General features: G+C 41.3%; 2 protein-coding genes across 44 annotated transcripts in view; one reads left to right on the forward strand and one right to left on the reverse strand.

Moving 5' to 3' along the window:
* Nucleotides 1-16,336, forward strand: part of LOC144587889 (uncharacterized) — a 54,634-nt gene extending 38,298 nt beyond the window's left edge. For 10 of the 33 annotated variants that reach the window (XR_013543092.1, XR_013543090.1, XR_013543094.1 and 7 more), the window contains 2 exons: nucleotides 9,614-10,421; nucleotides 15,610-16,336. Coding sequence is in view for 3 of the 33 variants with exons in the window: in XM_078389447.1 (XP_078245573.1) it covers nucleotides 9,614-9,675; nucleotides 15,610-15,681 (134 nt within the window). In the remaining 30 variants the exon portion in view is untranslated. Of the gene's footprint in view, nucleotides 1-2,140; nucleotides 9,169-9,613; nucleotides 10,422-15,609 lie in introns of those variants that run through there. The other 23 variants (XR_013543098.1, XR_013543096.1, XR_013543100.1 and 20 more) reach the window with 8 other exon arrangements.
* The window catches only part of BTRC (beta-transducin repeat containing E3 ubiquitin protein ligase), a 204,153-nt gene that overhangs the window by 76,053 nt on the left and 108,181 nt on the right, over nucleotides 1-19,919 (reverse strand). The gene's annotated exons all lie outside the window — the stretch shown is intronic.

Below are 19,919 nucleotides of genomic sequence, written 5' to 3' on the forward strand. Positions count from 1 at the left end.
AAGTTAGCAATTTGGTCTCTAGTTCCTCTGCCTCTACGAAATCCAGCTTGTACTTCTGGGAGTTCTCGGTCCACATACTGCTGAAGCCTACCTTGGAGGATTTTGAGCATAACCTTGCTAGCGTGTGAAATGAGTGCAATTGTGCGGTAGTTGGAGCATTCTTTGACACTGCCTTTCTTTGGGATTGGGATGTAGACTGATCTTTTCCAATCCTCTGGCCACTGTTGGGCCAGATATATTCCTCTCAAAATAATATATTAATACATAAAATGATTACAGTTTTATTTTAACAAAGGAAGGCAAATATTTGGTTGTGACAATGAAACAAGGTGTGAGAGTTCAAAAGGGGCCTGATTTGAGTTATGTTGGGAACCGTTACCTTATATTGATTGTTTTTATTACGTGTTTGTGAGCCGCGCAAAGTAGATTATGTCTAAATGGGCAGCATATAAGCTCAATAAATAAATAAATAAAAATAAATATTGTCTTTTTGCACAGAGACTACAGGCTCAGTTGGAATAAAGTCAAAATCAGTATTTATTGCAACCTTTAACTCAGGGTTCGTAACTCTCAAACTTATATCAACTTTATCTCTTGTTGACAACGGGTCCCACGAGGGCATGCAAACATCTTGCATAAACGGGTTGTAACCAGTTTCGTTCCATGGTCCCTTAGCGAAAGCGTTAGTGTTCTCAGGATCACCTAAGTCTAGTCCCGGGTCGATCAAGGGTAGGGTCTCCTCGTCTCTCCCCTCTGAGTCGAAGGAGTTTCTCCCCTGGGTAATAAGTCCCACGGTCCGGCCAGTACCCTCTCTGGCGGGCCTCCTCCAGCTGCCATGCTTTCCGTTCTCTATCCTCTCTCTCCACAGCCTCTTTCTCTTCCCGCAACCGGCGTCGCCACTCCCGGGCTTCCTTTCCCCCCCAGTAAGAGGGGCGCTGTGGTAGACCTCTTCTCCATCTGTAATCCGCCTCTTCCCAAGGCACCCGGGCCTTTTCACACTTCCCCATCCATGGGTCTTCCACCCATATCAACTCCCCACCTCCCGGTATCTCATCTCTGTTCCCTTTTATATCCACCATTCCCACCTCCACAATGGCTCTGCCACTTTCTTCTTTTCCTGCTGTTTCGGCTCCTGTTTGAGTGGCTATAGATATCTTGGCCAGCCCCTGCTCTAGGTCCCTGGTGTCTACACCCTGATGAGCTGTCATGACGACCGGTGTGGGCATGTCAGTCTGTGCTTCCTTTTCTTTCTTAGAGGACGACAACACTCCAGCGAGGGCTTCTACCCCCTCGCCTCTAGTCTCACACAAGGACACACCTGTTTTCTCTGATTATTTTAGACTGAAAACAAAAAAATTTATAGCAGGTATTTTTATTTTTATTAAAATGATGTCCCAAAATGCCTTCACTATTTTTTAAAAAAACTATCCACCTAGAGAATTCAATAATATGCACGTTTATTTAAATATAATTGAATTATCAATCAACAGTTAATCAACCTGAACAGGTTTAAAACAGTATTAGCTATGGATTACACAAGTTATTTAAAAATTAATATGGTGTAATGCCTAACATGAACATCAAGATTCATGTTTCAGTTCAAGATGGACTTGTTTTGTGACTTTATAATTAGAGTATTTATAGATGGAGAACCATACCATGTGTCCCTGAAAATAAGACAGGGTCTTATATTAATTTTTGCTCCAAAAACGCATTAGGGATGATTTTCAGGATTTTTTTTTTCCATGTACAACAATCTACATTTATTCAAATACAGTATTGCCTTTTTCTTCTGGTGGCTGCACAATGGTGGAGGGCAGGGTTTCACTTAACTGGGGCTTGTTTTTGGGGTGGGGCTTATATTACGAGCATCCTGAAAAATCATACTAGGGCTTATTTTCAGGTTAGGTCTTATTTTCGGGAAAACAGGGTAGTAACAGTCTAACACACTGCGTTCTGGTTGAGTTCCTTGATTTATACATTTTACACAGTTCTGTAAAATGCAAAGTCTCAGAAAGACACACACTGACATTAATTAAGCAACATTTTTATTACCTACTATCGAATTATTCCAAGGAAGGCTTACCTGTCATCTCCACTAAGGAATTACAAGCCTTACTTCAATTATCAATCTAACTTTTTTGTGTTGCGATTGGTAATTGAGATATTTTTCATTTTTATATCTTATAAATTAATGCAATATATGTGTGCTCAGTCCACACACATAGGCAATCAGAAGAATCAACATGAATGTTGAGATCTGATGAATTAACAATTAGGTATTTTAGTCATTAACTAATTTTAAAGATGCTGGCATTGTGAAATAAGGTTTTACTTTAACTTATGATGGGAACATCCTAGGTCAACAGGTATGTTTACATTTTAAACTTTGAAATTTGAACTATGAATCTGTTCTCCAGCACAACTGAAAAATCAGCACTGCAATTTCCCAAAAGATTGACAGTAGACACAAGAGTTATTTGATACTAAATATATGTGGAAAACATGGCTGGAAGCTCAGTGAGTTAGGCACCTGACTGTAGAGGCACAGGTTGGGGGTTTGATGCCCCGCTATGCCTCCTAAGAGAAGACCTAGCCCGTGCAGATGTGATTGAGCTGCACAGCCCCATGGTGCTTCCAGAAGATGGAAAAGGCAAAGCACTTCTGAGTACTCAATATGTACAAAAGCCTGGAAAGGACTGTCATAATTTGGAATCAAGTTGTCAACACATAATTATTAGTTTGTGCAGAATGGTAAGGAAAGGAAAGAAATCCACACAAATTGTGCACTTAAATGAAGTTAGATTTTTTTTAACTATATGAGAACATGAAAACTATGGTATCTATGGTATCCTTTCATCAGTGACTCTGGGCCAGATATGGACATGGGGATGAGCATGGCAGGTGAAAAGAAATTTTATTGCATGAGCAAAAGTCCTCTTGCATAATGACCAGTTATAATACAATTCATTCTGTCAATATACTTCTTATGAAAAATTAAGGGGTAAAGAATAAGAGAGAAAGAAAGAGTGAGAAAAAACAAAAGACAGAATGTGGAAACTTAAAGATGCCCAGATTTATTTCAGTGTACGTTTTTGTGGATCAAAATACACTTCATCAGATACCACTTCTTACTGTAACTAATACAGTATCATTTTAAATTGACCAATTTCAATAATGGTCTGCTGAAACACAGACAATGCATAATACAGATCCATACTCTGCAGATTTCTCAAAATACACTCAAAATGCTCACATAGCCCATTACATTCTGTAATTATAAAATGTTTCTGAACTATCTCCAGTGTACAACTTTAAATGACTGCTGCAATTTTCATGTAATTTAGAAAAATGAAGCCAGGACCAAGGGAATCAACTTCCCAGTCCTTAGATGAGTTTAGATGTTCTTTACCTTTAAGAGTCAAGCTAAACAAGCTGTCATTCACACAATAAACAATTGTGTGAGTGACATTGAAAAAAGTAAATAGGAGGCACAAGGGTACTTGATTTGGAACAGGACTCAGATAGGATAGGGAGGTTTTGATCCTTTGCCCCCCCCCATTCTTGATTAGCAGCTCTCTGAGCCTGTTATAATGACTTGGAAAAATATACGTAAATGCAAATTTGCACTACTGGAAGGCTTCCCCACTCAATGCATATAACAAGTACTGGGTTCTCATCTGGAGTATTCTTCACTGCCACTCTCCACCCTGATGGCACCTGCTTTAAAAGGGTGGGCTAGTGAACACTATTCTACTTTTCAAGGAGTCTGAGAGGGTGTTGTGAAGGAAAAGGAGCTGGAAGTGGTGAGTGAGGACTCCAGGGTCAGTTTCCCTCCTCCACCACATGAAAAGGCTGGATGGGAGATGGCTGTGGCATCCGCCTATCTCATTATTCTGCATGGACTAATGAGAGTGAAGGAGAGGCAGGGTCATGAGATATAAGAGTCTCTGCAGCAGGAGGAGAGGGAGATTGTGAGTTTGAGACTGAGAAGTTTTGGAGTTTGGAATAGAGAGAGAGGGTTGGCAGCTGAGAGTGGATGAAGTAGGATGTTCTGTTAAGAGTTAACGAAGGTGCTTGGGTAACTCAGAGAAGCTATGGACTATGCCATGCAGGGACACCCAAGACAGACAGATCATAGTGGAGAGTTCTGACTAAACGCAATCCACCCGGAGTAGGAATTGGCAAGCCACTCCAGTATCTTTGCCAAGAATACCCCATGAACAGAAACAAAAGGCTAAAAGATATGATGCTGGAAGATGAGCCCCTCAGGTCGGAAGGCATCCAAGATGTTACTGAGGAAGAGCAGAGGACAAGTACAAGTAGTTCCAGAGCTAATGAAGTGGTTGGGCCAAAGCCAGAAGGACGCTCAACTGTGGACGTGCCTGGAAGTGAAAGGAAAGTCCAATACTGCAGACAAAAATAATGCATAGGAACCGGGAATGTAAGGCCTTCCTGTCTTCCACTGCCTCCCGGGTCAAATTCATGTTGGAAGCTTTAATGACACTGTCCAACCATCTCGTTCTCTGTCGTCCCCTTCTCCTCGTGCCCTCACACTTTCCCAACATCAGGGTCTTTTCCAGGGAGTCTTCTCTTTTCATGAGATGGCCAAAGTATTGGAGCCTCAGCTTCAGGATCTGTCCTTCCAGTGAGCACTCAGGCTTGATTTCCTTCAAAATCGATAGGTTTGTTCTCCTTGCAGTCCAGGGGACTCTCAAGAGTCTCCTCCAGCACCACAATTCAAAAGAATAAATTCTTTGGTGGTCAGCCTTCTTTATGGTCCAGCTCTCACTTCCATACATCATGAGTGGAAAAACCACAGCTTTGACTATGTGGACCTTTGTCGGCAAGGTAATGTCTCTGCTTTTTTAAGATGCTGTCTAGGTTTGTCATCGCTTTCGTCCCAAGAAGCAGGCGTCTTTAAATTTCGTGGCTGCTGTCTCCATCTGCAGTGATCATGGAGCCCAGGAAAATAAAATCTGTCACTTCCTCCATGTCTTCCCCTTCTATTTCCCAGGAGGTGATGGGACCAGTGGCCATGATCTTAGTTTTTTTGATGTTGAGTTTCAGACTGTTTTTTGCACTCTCCTCTTTCACTCTCATTACAAGGTTCTTTAATTCCTCCTCACTTTCTGCCATCAATGTGGTATCATCTGCATATCTGAGACTGTTGATATTTCTTCCGGCAATCTTAATTCCTGTTTGGGATTCATCCAGTTCAGCCTTCTGCATGATGTATTCTGCATACAAATTAAATAAGCTGGGGGACAATATACAGCCTTGTCGTACTCCTTTCCCAATTTTGAACCAATCCGTTGTTCCATGTCCAGTTCTAACTGTTGCTTCCTGTCCCACATATAGGTTTCTCAGGAGGTAGATAAGGTGGTTAGGCACTCCCATTTCTTTAAGAACTTGCCATAGTTTGTTGTGGTCCACACAATCAAAGGCTTTTGCATAGTCAATGAAGCAGAAGTAGATATCTTTCTGGAACTCTCTGGCTGTCTCCATAATCCAGCGCAAGTTAGCAATTTGGTCTCTAGTTCCTCTGCCTCTACGAAATCCAGCTTGTACTTCTGGGAGTTCTCGGTCCACATACTGCTGAAGCCTACCTTGGAGGATTTTGAGCATAACCTTGCTAGCGTGTGAAATGAGTGCAATTGTGCGGTAGTTGGAGCATTCTTTGACACTGCCTTTCTTTGGGATTGGGATGTAGACTGATCTTTTCCAATCCTCTGGCCACTGTTGGGCCAGATATATTCCTCTCAAAATAATATATTAATACATAAAATGATTACAGTTTTATTTTAACAAAGGAAGGCAAATATTTGGTTGTGACAATGAAACAAGGTGTGAGAGTTCAAAAGGGGCCTGATTTGAGTTATGTTGGGAACCGTTACCTTATATTGATTGTTTTTATTACGTGTTTGTGAGCCGCGCAAAGTAGATTATGTCTAAATGGGCAGCATATAAGCTCAATAAATAAATAAATAAAAATAAATATTGTCTTTTTGCACAGAGACTACAGGCTCAGTTGGAATAAAGTCAAAATCAGTATTTATTGCAACCTTTAACTCAGGGTTCGTAACTCTCAAACTTATATCAACTTTATCTCTTGTTGACAACGGGTCCCACGAGGGCATGCAAACATCTTGCATAAACGGGTTGTAACCAGTTTCGTTCCATGGTCCCTTAGCGAAAGCGTTAGTGTTCTCAGGATCACCTAAGTCTAGTCCCGGGTCGATCAAGGGTAGGGTCTCCTCGTCTCTCCCCTCTGAGTCGAAGGAGTTTCTCCCCTGGGTAATAAGTCCCACGGTCCGGCCAGTACCCTCTCTGGCGGGCCTCCTCCAGCTGCCATGCTTTCCGTTCTCTATCCTCTCTCTCCACAGCCTCTTTCTCTTCCCGCAACCGGCGTCGCCACTCCCGGGCTTCCTTTCCCCCCCAGTAAGAGGGGCGCTGTGGTAGACCTCTTCTCCATCTGTAATCCGCCTCTTCCCAAGGCACCCGGGCCTTTTCACACTTCCCCATCCATGGGTCTTCCACCCATATCAACTCCCCACCTCCCGGTATCTCATCTCTGTTCCCTTTTATATCCACCATTCCCACCTCCACAATGGCTCTGCCACTTTCTTCTTTTCCTGCTGTTTCGGCTCCTGTTTGAGTGGCTATAGATATCTTGGCCAGCCCCTGCTCTAGGTCCCTGGTGTCTACACCCTGATGAGCTGTCATGACGACCGGTGTGGGCATGTCAGTCTGTGCTTCCTTTTCTTTCTTAGAGGACGACAACACTCCAGCGAGGGCTTCTACCCCCTCGCCTCTAGTCTCACACAAGGACACACCTGTTTTCTCTGATTATTTTAGACTGAAAACAAAAAAATTTATAGCAGGTATTTTTATTTTTATTAAAATGATGTCCCAAAATGCCTTCACTATTTTTTAAAAAAACTATCCACCTAGAGAATTCAATAATATGCACGTTTATTTAAATATAATTGAATTATCAATCAACAGTTAATCAACCTGAACAGGTTTAAAACAGTATTAGCTATGGATTACACAAGTTATTTAAAAATTAATATGGTGTAATGCCTAACATGAACATCAAGATTCATGTTTCAGTTCAAGATGGACTTGTTTTGTGACTTTATAATTAGAGTATTTATAGATGGAGAACCATACCATGTGTCCCTGAAAATAAGACAGGGTCTTATATTAATTTTTGCTCCAAAAACGCATTAGGGATGATTTTCAGGATTTTTTTTTTCCATGTACAACAATCTACATTTATTCAAATACAGTATTGCCTTTTTCTTCTGGTGGCTGCACAATGGTGGAGGGCAGGGTTTCACTTAACTGGGGCTTGTTTTTGGGGTGGGGCTTATATTACGAGCATCCTGAAAAATCATACTAGGGCTTATTTTCAGGTTAGGTCTTATTTTCGGGAAAACAGGGTAGTAACAGTCTAACACACTGCGTTATAATGAAAATGAGGTCTGAATTGTCAAATAAATAAAAAATGCTGACTCAAGAACAATATCAAGAACAATATCACTACAACTAAGGTGCAGCCATTTCTGGGACAGAACACAGCCACTTCGTTACAGAAGATTTTTAAAAGCAAAACTCATTCTCTCCAGGAGAAAACTACAAAAGTCAATCTCTCCAGTGGAAACTACAAAAGTAATTTAGGTCGCAGAATGTAATCATCAGAGTTGAATTTGGCCAGAAGAACATCAGGGTTAATAACCTCACTCTTGCGATAAGCATCAAGGGATCCTTAATGACCAGTATAAATTGAACTCCTTCCTCCCTCTTTATGAACATACTATGGGGCTGATTCAAACCTACAAAAGCAAGAAATTAAGAAATGAAACTGCTAAATTCACCCTGTTGTGCCTGTATGTTGAAGCTATCAAGATGGCCTACTGTTGTGAAGCAGCCTTTGTAAGACAGAGCCACTACACTACCAGTGCATAATGATGTGAAATAAGAGGGAAAAGTAACTTTAAACAATTACATTTTAAGCTGCACTTTTAAATAAAGCAGGTGCATTTTCTTCTTGGGCTCTAATGGTGGGGAGCTTTTCTCATTTATGTAAATTTTGTAATCTTTTAGGTACGGGGTTAATCCAGCTTTTCTAAATTGAGATAAAATCACTGAAAATGTTAGCTCACACTGTTTTTATATTAAAAGCACATTATGTTGAAAAGGGGGAAAAGAGATGATGAAATCAATTATACTGATTAAATTGACAGTTCCCTCCTTTGCAGCCTATAAAGTTGTGTATGTTCTTTTTACTACTTATTTCTGATGAATGAGAAAAATTTTGATTTCTTGCCTAATCAGAACATTTCTCCACTGAAAGGCACCTAAAATTAAAAGCAGCAATCTAACAAAAACAGTTTGAAAAGAACATGGCAAGCAGCAATCATACTGAATTTCTCAAAAACAATGTTTTAAAGCATGAGATTGTGCAAAATGATAACACAGGAGGACAGGTTAAGTAGTAGTGACCTATGTATTCACAAATATGGGTATTGCACATGAAAAGAATCTGGTTCAGAACATTTTAAGAGCTCAGAAATGTATTTGGGGTCCTGTCTCTACTACACATGCTCAGTGGGCCTGTTTCTCATTACTTCCTCTCAAGTCTATTGTTGTGGCCCAATATTTTAAAAAAGAATTAAGAAATCAGCGGAGATGTCCGGGATAGGTTTTGTGAGTAAACAGATAACTATTCAGAGAACTAGAAGTAACTTGTCATATTTCCTCATGGTCTCTGACTTGCACATATGGGCAGATTAGAAGCTAAACTACTGGAGGTTGGCTCTTAAGTCACAGGTAAAAGAATACGCTAACAGGCAACAGTTGCTCTCAACTCCCTTGTCCAGCCATTAATATTTGAGAAACACAGAAGGATGAGGATGTGTTTCCTATTCTGCAGAGGCTAAGGGAATTAAATTAAGAAATGCTATAGAAGCTGCTCTATATGTCAACTAGGCCTCAGAAGGTGTCAGCAGGCAATAAACGCCTATTTTGAGTAACATTCTATTAATTAATTACGTTCTCTTTATGTTGAGGATGAGTTCCCAATGGGAGTGCCGCAGAATGATACCAAGGACATGGGGGATAGGTCAGTCCCCTGTACTCGTTATGGAAACCAAAGCCATGGTATGCATAAGAATGGTACCAATCAAAATAGTGATGTCTATACTGCCTTGGACTTCGGTTTGGTAGTATTGGTCCTCATGACCATAGCCTTGGTACGGAGAGGTGTGCTTACACTTCTCCATCCTCTTTCTCGGAGAATCATGCACGAGCTCCTGTTCCGACTCAATGTCAATATCTGCCCGCCCTGAAGATCGAGAGCTAGAATGGGCCACGGCCGGGCTGGAGGGTATGTTAGCCCCAAATTGGCCTGAGTTAGGAGACATGCTAGGTACGCCCTTAAGTGCCTGGGCTGGAGGAACTGCTCTCTCCTCTCTGTCTGAAAATCCCAGATCATCCCTTGATAATTCCTCCACAGGTAATGAGACTGGACGAAGGGGAGCAGGAGACGGCTGAGCAATTTTCTTTTGCTTCTTGTTCTTATCCTTATCCCTTTTCTTTTTTGCAGAATCATCGGACTGGACTGGGGCCTTGGTGGATTTAGGAATCTTTAGAGAGTCCTTTGACTTGGTAAGTATAGATTGTGCGGCCGGGCTGGGAGTAGTTTTGGCCGCCTCCGGGTGAGGAGGGTTAGACAATGGAGGGGTCTGCGCCTGCATAATAGGGTTCAAAGTTCTCTCGTAAAGGAAGGATCTCAGTCTCGGAAGCCTGAGCTTAATCGCTGGCTTGGAGAGGTTTCTGCACGCGGCACATGACTGGGTTTGGTGGAATTCCCTGAGACAAAATAAGCATTTGTTGTGCCCGATTTTTCGGAGACAAGCTGACCACCTCTTAAAGCCTCAAGGGGCCATAAAACATAATAGAAATAAAAAGAATGCGGGGGGGGGACTCCAACTGTTGGAGGGGGGAAGGCGAGGGGAAGGGAGAAGCATGAAAAGAACAGCAGGGGTTCTGATGGCTGCGGGGAAACAACAAGGAGTAAAATTAAGACAAAAAGATCAGGAAGAATAAGAAAGACTAGCAAAAAGTTAGGGTAAAACCTTTCCTTGATCACTCTAGTGTTCCTCATGTCCTACCTAACCGGCGGAAAAAAAGGAACCAAAAGGTGGACTGAGGAGGAGGAGCTAGCTCCTGGGGGGGGGGGACACTAAATTGTTACTCTTTTTTAAGCTCTAGAATCTTCCGAACGTCCTGCGCAGGCACAGAATAAACCCACTTGTGTGCATTCACAGAGGCCACTACAAAGAAGGAACTGGTACATCCACCAAAGCTGTTAGGCAAGGAGAGACACTGGTCCCAGGATGTAAAAAATTATAGTATGCACTTTATTCCAAATTAAAAGCCTGACATATTTCAAATTAGCCTTTTCAACTTTCTTCAAGGGCTGTATCACATGAAATAGAACAGGGGAAAAAACATAGCATTATTATTATTTTCTTTCTAGGGACAACATTTAAAGCATCTCCTACAGTACAATATGATAATTCAAATGTACCATATAATAATTCAACTGTATGAAATGCTAAAAATGTTGTACAAAGCATAGAGAAGATAATGTTGAGTTGTGTAATCTTTGAAACCTAGTCCTAGATGAGCAATCAAAGGCACAATCTTGGGGGGGTGTTGTGTGTGTGCATGCTTCATAAATCCTGGGCACTAGGGATGACTGTTGATGGAAGACACCAGCCTCCTACTTACAGCAGTTTTTAAAGAGGGGAGTGGAAACCTCAAGATATGCTGATGACATCGGGAGCAACGTTCCCTCTAATTTCCTGTCCCAGCACATGGGAGCCTCGCTCCATACGCACGGGGGTGGGCTGTCTGTCTGTGCGCAGCTGTGACGCAGCTCTGGGTGCGCACATGCAACTTAGAGGGAATGTTGATCTAGAGATATACAGACAAGACTAAAAATGCACATAACTTCCCTTTTTGTGAAAAAATGGTAACAGAATTTTTTTTATCTGCATTAACTGTCTATTTCTGTAGGTAGTACATAAAACATTACTAAAAAGTAACAATTAATAGAGATGTTGGAGGGGGGAGAATAAAAACAAAATTATAAGAGGCAGCTAACGCTCAGAAACATTTGTGAGGATTGAAAAGACCTCCAGAAGTCAGCCAATGTTCATAGCATTGCTGCTGAGACATACCACAAGAAATTGAGATGGAACAATGAGACCCACAACTTTTAAGTATGCATGGTGGGGATGAGGTCCCATCAAAAGGCTTTGCTCAGGTCTTGTATGCTACAATTCAGTCTCTGCGCAGGCTCTGAACTACATGCGAGTCACAAACAACTAAAAAACCCTAACAGAAAAGGGAAAAGGAGAAGTGCATATTGAAAATTTTGTATATGTAAAATTCACACTGTAAACAGATTCCTTCTCAGACTTCTAAAGTAGCCACATCCCTTAATCATACATATTTATTACAGAATTCCAAGAGCAAATGGAAGGTGTCAGGATCTACACAGTCTGATGACTTTTATTCTCTGTACCTGTAGCTTTTTCAAAATAAAGTTATCTATGGAGAGAGAACTCTTCAATTAGTCATGGATAATTCTTTGCAGCTCTATACAGTCAGCAAAAACAAGACCTGGAGCTGACTGCGGTTCTGATCATCAGCTTCTCATAGCAAAATTCAAGCTTAGACTGAAGAGATTAGGAAAAACCACTGGGCCACTCAGGTATAATCTAAACCAAATCCCTTATGAATACACAGTGGAAGTAAAGAACAGATTTAAGGAACTAGATTTGGTGGACAGAGTGCCTGAAGAACTTTGGATAGAGGCTCGTAACATTGTCCAGGAGGCAGCAACGAAAACCATCCCAAAGAAAAGGAAATGCAAGAAAGCAAAGTGGCTGTCCAACGAGGCCTTAGAAATAGCAGAGAGGAGAAGGGAAGCAAAATGCAAGGGAGATAGGGAAAGTTACAGAAACTTGAATGCAGAATTCCAAAGAATAGCAAGGAGAGACAAGAGGGCCTTCTTAAATGAACAGTGCAAAGAAACAGAGGAAGATAACAGAAAAGGAAAGACCAGAGATCTGTTCAGGAAAATTGGACATATTAGAGGAACATTTTGCGCAAAGATGAACATGATAAAAGACAAAAATGGGAAGGACCTAACAGAAGCAGGAGACGTCAAGACGAGGTGGCAAGAATACACAGAGGAATTATATCAGAAAGATTTGGATATCCCGGACAACCCAGACAATGTAGTTGCTGACCTTGAGCCAGACATCCTGGAGAGCGAAGTCAAGTGGGCCTTAGAAAGCCTGGCTAACAACAAGGCCAGTGGAGGTGATGGCATTCCAGTTGAACTATTTAAAATCTTGAAAGATGATGCTGTTAAGGTGCTACATTCAATATGCCAGCAAGTTTGGAAAACCCAACAGTGGCCAGAGGATTGGAAAAGATCAGTCTACATCCCAATCCCAAAGAAAGGCACTGCCAAAGAATGCTCCAACTACCGTACAATTGCACTCATTTCGCACGCTAGCAAGGTTATGCTCAAAATCCTCCAAGGTAGGCTTCAGCAGTATGTGGACCGAGAACTCCCAGAAGTACAAGCTGGATTCCGAAGAGGCAGAGGAACTCGAGACCAAATTGCTAACTTGCGCTGGATTATGGAGAAAGCCAGAGAGTTCCAGAAAAATATCTACTTCTGCTTCATTGACTATGCGAAAGCCTTTGACTGTGTGGACCACAGCAAACTATGGCAAGTTCTTAAAGAAATGGGAGTGCCTGACCACTTTATCTGTCTCCTGAGAAACCTATATGTGGGACAGGAAGCAACAGTTAGAACTGGTCATGGAACAACTGAGTGGTTCAAAATTGGGAAAGGAGTACGGCAAGGCTGTATATTGTCCCCCAGCTTATTTAACTTATATGCAGAATACATCATGCAGAAGGCTGGACTGGAAGAAACCCAAGCAGGAATTAAGATTGCCGGAAGAAATATCAACAACCTCCGATAAGCAGATGATACCACTCTGATGGCAGAAAGTGAGGAGGAATTAAAGAACCTTGTAATGAGAGTGAAAGAGGAGAGTGCAAAAAACGGTCTGAAACTCAACATCAGAAAAACTAAGATCATGGCCACTAGTCCCATCACCTCCTGGGAAATAGAAGGGGAAGATATGGAGGCAGTGTCAAATTTTATCTTCCTGGGCTCCATGATCACTGCAGATGGAGACAGCAGCCCTGAAATTAAAAGGCGCCTTCTTCTTGGGAGGAAAGCGATGACAAATCTTGACAGCATCTTGAAAAGCAGAGACATCACCTTGCCAACAAAAGTCCGAATAGTCAAAGCTATGGTTTTTCCTGTTGTGATGTATGGAAGTGAGAGCTGGACCATAAAGAAAGCAGACCACCAAAGAATTGATGCCTTTGAATTGTGGTGCTGGAGGAGGCTCTTGAGAATCCCCTGGACTGCAAGGAGAACAAACCTATCAGTTCTAAAGGAAATCAACCCTGAATGCTCACTTGAAGGACAGATCCTGAAGCTGAGGCTCCAGTACTTTGGCCATCTCATGAGAAGAAAAGACTCCTTGGAAAAAACCTTGATGTTAGGAAAGTGTGACGGCAAGAGGAGAAGGGGACGACCGAGGATGATATGGCTGGACAGTGTCTGCGAAGCAACCAACATGAACCTGACACAACTCCGGGAGGCAGTAGAAGACAGGAGGGCCTGGCATGCTCTGGTCCATGGGGTCACGAAGAGTCGGACACGACTAAACGACTAAACACACACACAACTCTTTGCAAAGAGTTTAGTGATGAACAGTTAAGTTATACTTTTAAAAAAAACCACATTTTCCCCTAAAGCTGTTCATGAAGCCGTTTTTGTAGAGGAGGAACAGGGTAGGCTTGGAGGGCTGCACAGGGCCAACCCTATGACGTGAAGAAGGGCATCTGCTCCTATACCCTAACCCAGGGGTAGGCAATTAATTTCTATAGGGGGGGGGGGGCGACATGAAAAATCTGAACTGTATTCGGGAGCCGAACCAACTTTACTTAAAAATAAAATGAAACAGTGATGTTATGATTGTTTTTATTTTAAACTTGTTAATCTTCACAAATACTAAAAAGGCTTTTTGCAGTATAAGCAACTGATCAACTTTAGACAAAAAGCTATAAATGGTTTTGAGGTTCAAAACTCTCCGAGGGCCGGACAGGAGCGGCTCGCGGGCTGTATGTGGCCCTTGGGCCGCACTTTGCCCAGGTCTGCCCTAACCCATCCCCAACATATATTGTTTTTTAAAAGACCATCCTATTGAGAAACCCCCTAATGTGGCTAAAATTTTAAAATGGCAAAAAATTTCCTTCCAAACCACCTGGAGGTGCACAAGGGGACACTGAGTGATTCTTTTAAAAAATTAAAAGTTTTTTAAACATTGGGAGAGCTGGAGGCCAGATTTTTGTCTCTGGAAATTAAACACTTTGCCTACCGTTGAGCTATATGATGTACATCTGAAGCCAAGGCATCCTTAAGGATATTCTTTGACTTTTAGAAAACAGCTGTTGTGAATGTCTCCTGATTATCGAGAAATATTTCAGCTGCACAATGAAAAACATCAAAACAGAGCACATAGGTGTTAGGTTTCAAAGAACTTTGTGAGGAAACAGTTCCACTGTACCAAATACAGTACTTCAAAATACTGAAAAAAATCAAACATGCATGCAAATCTGAGAAGACACAGAAACTAATTACTACAGATGCAAGAAAGAAGCATCAATAAAGCATGGCTTTTGAGTCTTACAGAATCCCAAGACAGAAAAAGAATAGGAATTTTAGTAGAAGCAGAAAAGCAAAGCTTAATGGTAGAGGTTTTTTTCATACATTTGGCTTGAGTTTTCAGAGCATCAGATGTTTATTGATTTTCTGTTATTGACCAAATCTACCCATCAGCATTTTGTTGCACTTTTGGCCTCTTTCAGATATTACTCCTGAAAGAGTCCCTGGGACAAGAAATTGTTAACTTCAATATACAAAAGTATCTTGTACATAGTACAAAAAGCTGAACTTTTCACCCAAAGTCTATATTTATGTGGCACTCTTTAATACTAGAAAAGACTGTTGCAGTGAGAAAAGAAAATTTAGTTGGCAGGCTGGACAACAATAGTGCCCCTATTCTGCCCCCCATCCCCACATTACATAAACAAAAGATATGCCACTCCTTTGAATAAAAAAGATTTAGTACAAACAGCTGCTGCAAAGCCAAAGGAGCATGTGGGTCAGGCAACTACAGCACAATTACCTTCTTCAGATCTGAAATATAGCAAAACTTTCAAATCAAAGCACACTTTCCTTGAATGACCAACAAAAGGAGCAAATGCTGATGTGCATGTCAGAAAGTGTCTTGTTTACAGTGTTTTAGTGAATGGAAGCATTGTTTCCAGAGCTCTGAGGAAAGGTTTCAAGATGGAGATACACTGCTGGTGGGCAAGGAGCAATGCAGGGTAATTTTAAAAACATGTTTTTTTTTTCTTTTTCCTTTACAGGAAGCATGGCTGTCACTGCACAGCTGTGCTGCTGGCGTCATCACTCCCTCTGTCTCCTGTCTTGCTAATTAAAAGGTTGATCACAGAACAATGCTCTTCTCATTAATTTCAGTGTTCCGATTGGGCAGGATCCCCATTTGCTCCGCCTGATCTTTTCCATGTGGTTGAAGTTAATCTGACAGGAGTCCAAAGATGAATTACCTGCTGCCATATTGCCCATCATCTCCAATCAGGAGCTATCTGTGTAAACTGATTGTTCTAATTTGCTCTCATTATTTCTACAATATCAGGAGAAAATAACACACACAGCTCACTGTCAAAGCCAAGAAAATCAGTCATTAGTTAAATCTAGACACTGAATGGGTTTATTAGGGAACTAGAGCTTATTGACGTGTAGCTCTGGTTAAAGTAAAACAGCCTTTTATTTTCAAGGAGAAAGACCGTGTCTTCACTTGAAAGGATACATTTATTAGACTAATTTCTGATCTGAGTATAAACCTACAGACAAACTTGAAATCTGTTTATGTGGCCAAATTTCACTGAAGTATGAGAATCAGTACAAGAAACAGGCTAGGGGGATGGAGAGAAACTACACTTCTTCAGCTCAAAGTATTATATTAAGTACTATACAGCACAGCAATGGATGTAGGAAACATCAATAGTGGACAACATTGCCAGGGATAGCTCACAAGGTCAGACATTTTGTTCAGAATACCCATGAGTCTGCAGATTCTCGGAAGGTCAAAAGACTGTACAGCTTCATTAGATCAATAAGGCAGCAGGTCCAACTAGGAACCTCTGTAAAAATGGAACACTGCATTTGTTTGTTTGTTTGTTTATTGGATTTCTATACTACCTGGTTAAGAAAAAACACTACTGGTGCCTCAGAAATGGACATTCTTAGAGATCAAAGGAAACTACAGTCCTGCTGTAATCTGCTGTGCTGATATGTGACAAAAAAAATTTCTGTACGATATTCAATAGCTTCCACAACCAAATCATTAACTTAAGTATTGATAATGAAACTGAATGAGAATTCTTATAAACCAAGCATAACAATTTCAGTAGCAGTCCTATTCTCACCATGACAGACAAGAAGAATTCTAAATTCAGTTAGCTCTTTGCATAGACCTAGGCAGAACAATGTGGCACTGAGCTACGAAAAGGGGAGGGAGTTAAAATCTGGTGAGGAATATTTGAACTTAATACTTTCAGATTTATGCATAGCAACAAACAATGAAGGCAACAGCTGGCAGATACAAGAAAAATCTACTTCTGTCCCTTAGTCAGTTTTGAGTTGTTCAGAACAGAGTCTCAGTACTTTTTAATGCCTTTGGTAGAACACAGCAAGCTACCTTTACGTCCATTAATCTTTAATTCTAAGAAATACGAAAGGAACAGTATCCCACATTTTTGTTGTCTTTTACTATTTGCTTTTAAAGTCAAAGGGTGAGGGGTTTTGTTTGTTTGTTTGTTTTTTTGCGTTTTCTGAGTAAACCAAGACTGTGATTCTCTATACTGATGGGCAAGTGCCCCACTCAACAGTCTTCTCTTTGGAGAGGCTTTGCAAAACACTGTTCCTCAGAATTCCTACTTGGAAAACGATGCACCATACCACAGTCTGAGAAACATGCTGTTGGCACAAATTACAAGCCCCCAGCCGAATACTTCAGCCCCCACCATTCGGGCAGATTTATGTGGGCTCTTGCCGACGTTATTACAAGTCAGAGTTTATTGGGAAATTGTTACATTATGCGGAGTGTCTAACAAATTGCTTATGCTGCTATAATTGGATTACAACAGCCGCTTGCTCCCACCGGTAAGATTAGGCAAGTAGGACTCCTGCCGATCTCTGAGCGTTAGCAGTAATTTTATTTGCCTTGCCTCTCTCTTTCCTAACAACATGCCTCTCTCCCTGCCAGCTGTCTGCTGAAAAGGCACAGGCTTGTTCCTTGGCCCTAACAATGCAATTACAGCCCTGCAGATCGCACTGTTTGTGCATTAACTACAGAGCCAAAACGAGGCGAATTGATCGTTTGACTTTTGGAGTGGTCACGTGATCCCTGTGTGCGGGTGATCCGGCATGCATCAGCAGGCAATGCTGCAGTGCATGCCTGATGAGGAACTTGCTCCTCATTATTACCCTTCCTAGGGAAAAAAAATAGAAAAGCCTTTCTAAGCTGACCGAGACCAATGTAAATTCATTCGTAATTGAGTTTAAAAGGGCCAGTAAGGCTAGAAAGGGGTTGCATTCCCAAAATGCTTCACCCAGATAACTATGTCCTGGGTGCTCCTGCAGAATACTAGGCAGTTATCCAGAAAGGTCACTCTGATGTTTCAGCTTTCTTGCATTACAATCAGGAAGTGAATTTTAATCACCGGCTCTTCAAGTATGCCATTATTCTTCCCACTTCACAGATGGGAAAACAAAATCGAAAAATTAACAACTCACCTGCTGTTATTCAGTGATGCCACTGTTGAGTGGGTATTCAAACCCAACTCTTTAAGGTAACTAGCCAATGTCCTTTTCGCAAGACCAAAAGTGTATATAGTACTGCTGAAATATGCAGTTTTAAAACATACACTTGGTCATTACATTTGCTTCCAAGTTTATGTTGTAAAACAGAAATGTGTTTGATTACAAGATATCTGACTATTGCATCTTGCCCTACACTGAAACAGGAAAAAGTATATCATTATTACCTTAAAAACAGGGAGCATATTTGTGAGGCAATAAGGTAGAAGGTAAGAATATTAAATCCCCAGGATTTCTGGCTTCTACATGCAATTCTAGAGGTTTGAAATGCTTAGCATGCTTAGCTTCAATTAATTCAAGGCAAACATTAACTGTCAAGAGTGGCTCTTTATCTGTAGAGTATTTAAAAGATCCTTGGTTGAAAACTAGCTGATGTAAGCTGCAATGTATTGTGAAGCTATCAGACACTGCTGGGGAAAAAAGACATATCCTTTTTAAATTAATGATGGGCCCAATATATAAAGTAGTTTTGAAGAGGGAAAGATGCTAAAATAAAGGCAAATGATATATGGTGTGTGCACATCAGTGACTAAACATGTCTGTTAACACGTAGTTTAACACTCAAAAGAAACTCTGAACAGCTGAAATACCTTGTAAATAGCTCAGACCCAGAGGAAGTGCAAACGTCTGCATTGTGAATTGTAGATCTTAATTACAGACAATGGCTGGTACAGCAAGTACTATGGAAAAAAACAGTGAAACAGTTGCACTGTTCATGGCTGGCAATAACTCTTTAGGAAAATATTTACTATCAATCAGTTATGAGAAAAGGGACTCCGTGCTCATAAAACAGCACGTTGCTTCTCATACCAGCATCATTTTGATTCAGCATAATCTGAATTTAAACGGCTTGTTTCCTGCGGATATAATTTTGGAAATAAATAAAACAACTCTACTATCAAAATCTGGGGAATGTGGGAAGGGTGAAGGGAGGGAAGAACTTGCACATTCTTGTTTCAATCCCTTCACAAATAACTTTGACAAGTGGTGGGGTGGGGAGAAGAGAGAAAAGAGAGAAAAGTATAATATATTCCAAAATAAAGCAGCATAATCTCATGATCAAATTTGGGCTATGGTAAAAAAGACTGAAAGGCTACTGCTCTGAGGATTTTAATTATATGTTATGTAGACAGAATACTATGAATATTAAGGAAACCTCATACTACTACTATGTTCTTAATGTCTTTTACTTCCATTTAACAACTGTGTACTCTCATTCAAAGATACACATTACTTACCTCAACTCCTATTCAGGAGTAGGGCTGTGCAGAGGAGATTGCATTCTAATTCCCCCAACAGAAAAAAAATCTGAGCAAAGTGTCTCATCCCCGAGAGAGAAATGCAACAATCCCTGTGATGTAGTATTTAACGGTTTATTCGACCTCATTAAAAAGAAAACACGAACATGGGCAATTCATAAACTCAGGTACTCTCACAGAAAAGGGAACTAGAAATAATACTGGATGTGAAAAGGTTAGTGTATAAATGGTTCTTCACAGAAGAGTTGCCTGCTTTTAGCAAGATCCCCCACAAGGTCAGTAGTAGTCAAGATATACCATATTTTTTGCTCCATAAGACGCACTCCCCCCCAAATGTGGGGGGGGGGAGTCTGTGCGTCTTATGGAGCGAAGGTGGTGATTTCGCCCCCGCTGGCCCCGTGGGGGAGAGTGTCGCAAGGGTCCGAGTGAGCCTTCCCGGACCCTTGTGCTGCTCCCCCCCACCCCCACGGGGCCAGCGCGGGCGAAATCGCCAGCTTCTAGGACCTTTTCTGAGC

The sequence above is a fragment of the Pogona vitticeps genome, chromosome 3, assembly GCF_051106095.1.
Source record: "Pogona vitticeps strain Pit_001003342236 chromosome 3, PviZW2.1, whole genome shotgun sequence".
In the NCBI taxonomy this organism is placed as follows: domain Eukaryota; kingdom Metazoa; phylum Chordata; class Lepidosauria; order Squamata; family Agamidae; genus Pogona; species Pogona vitticeps.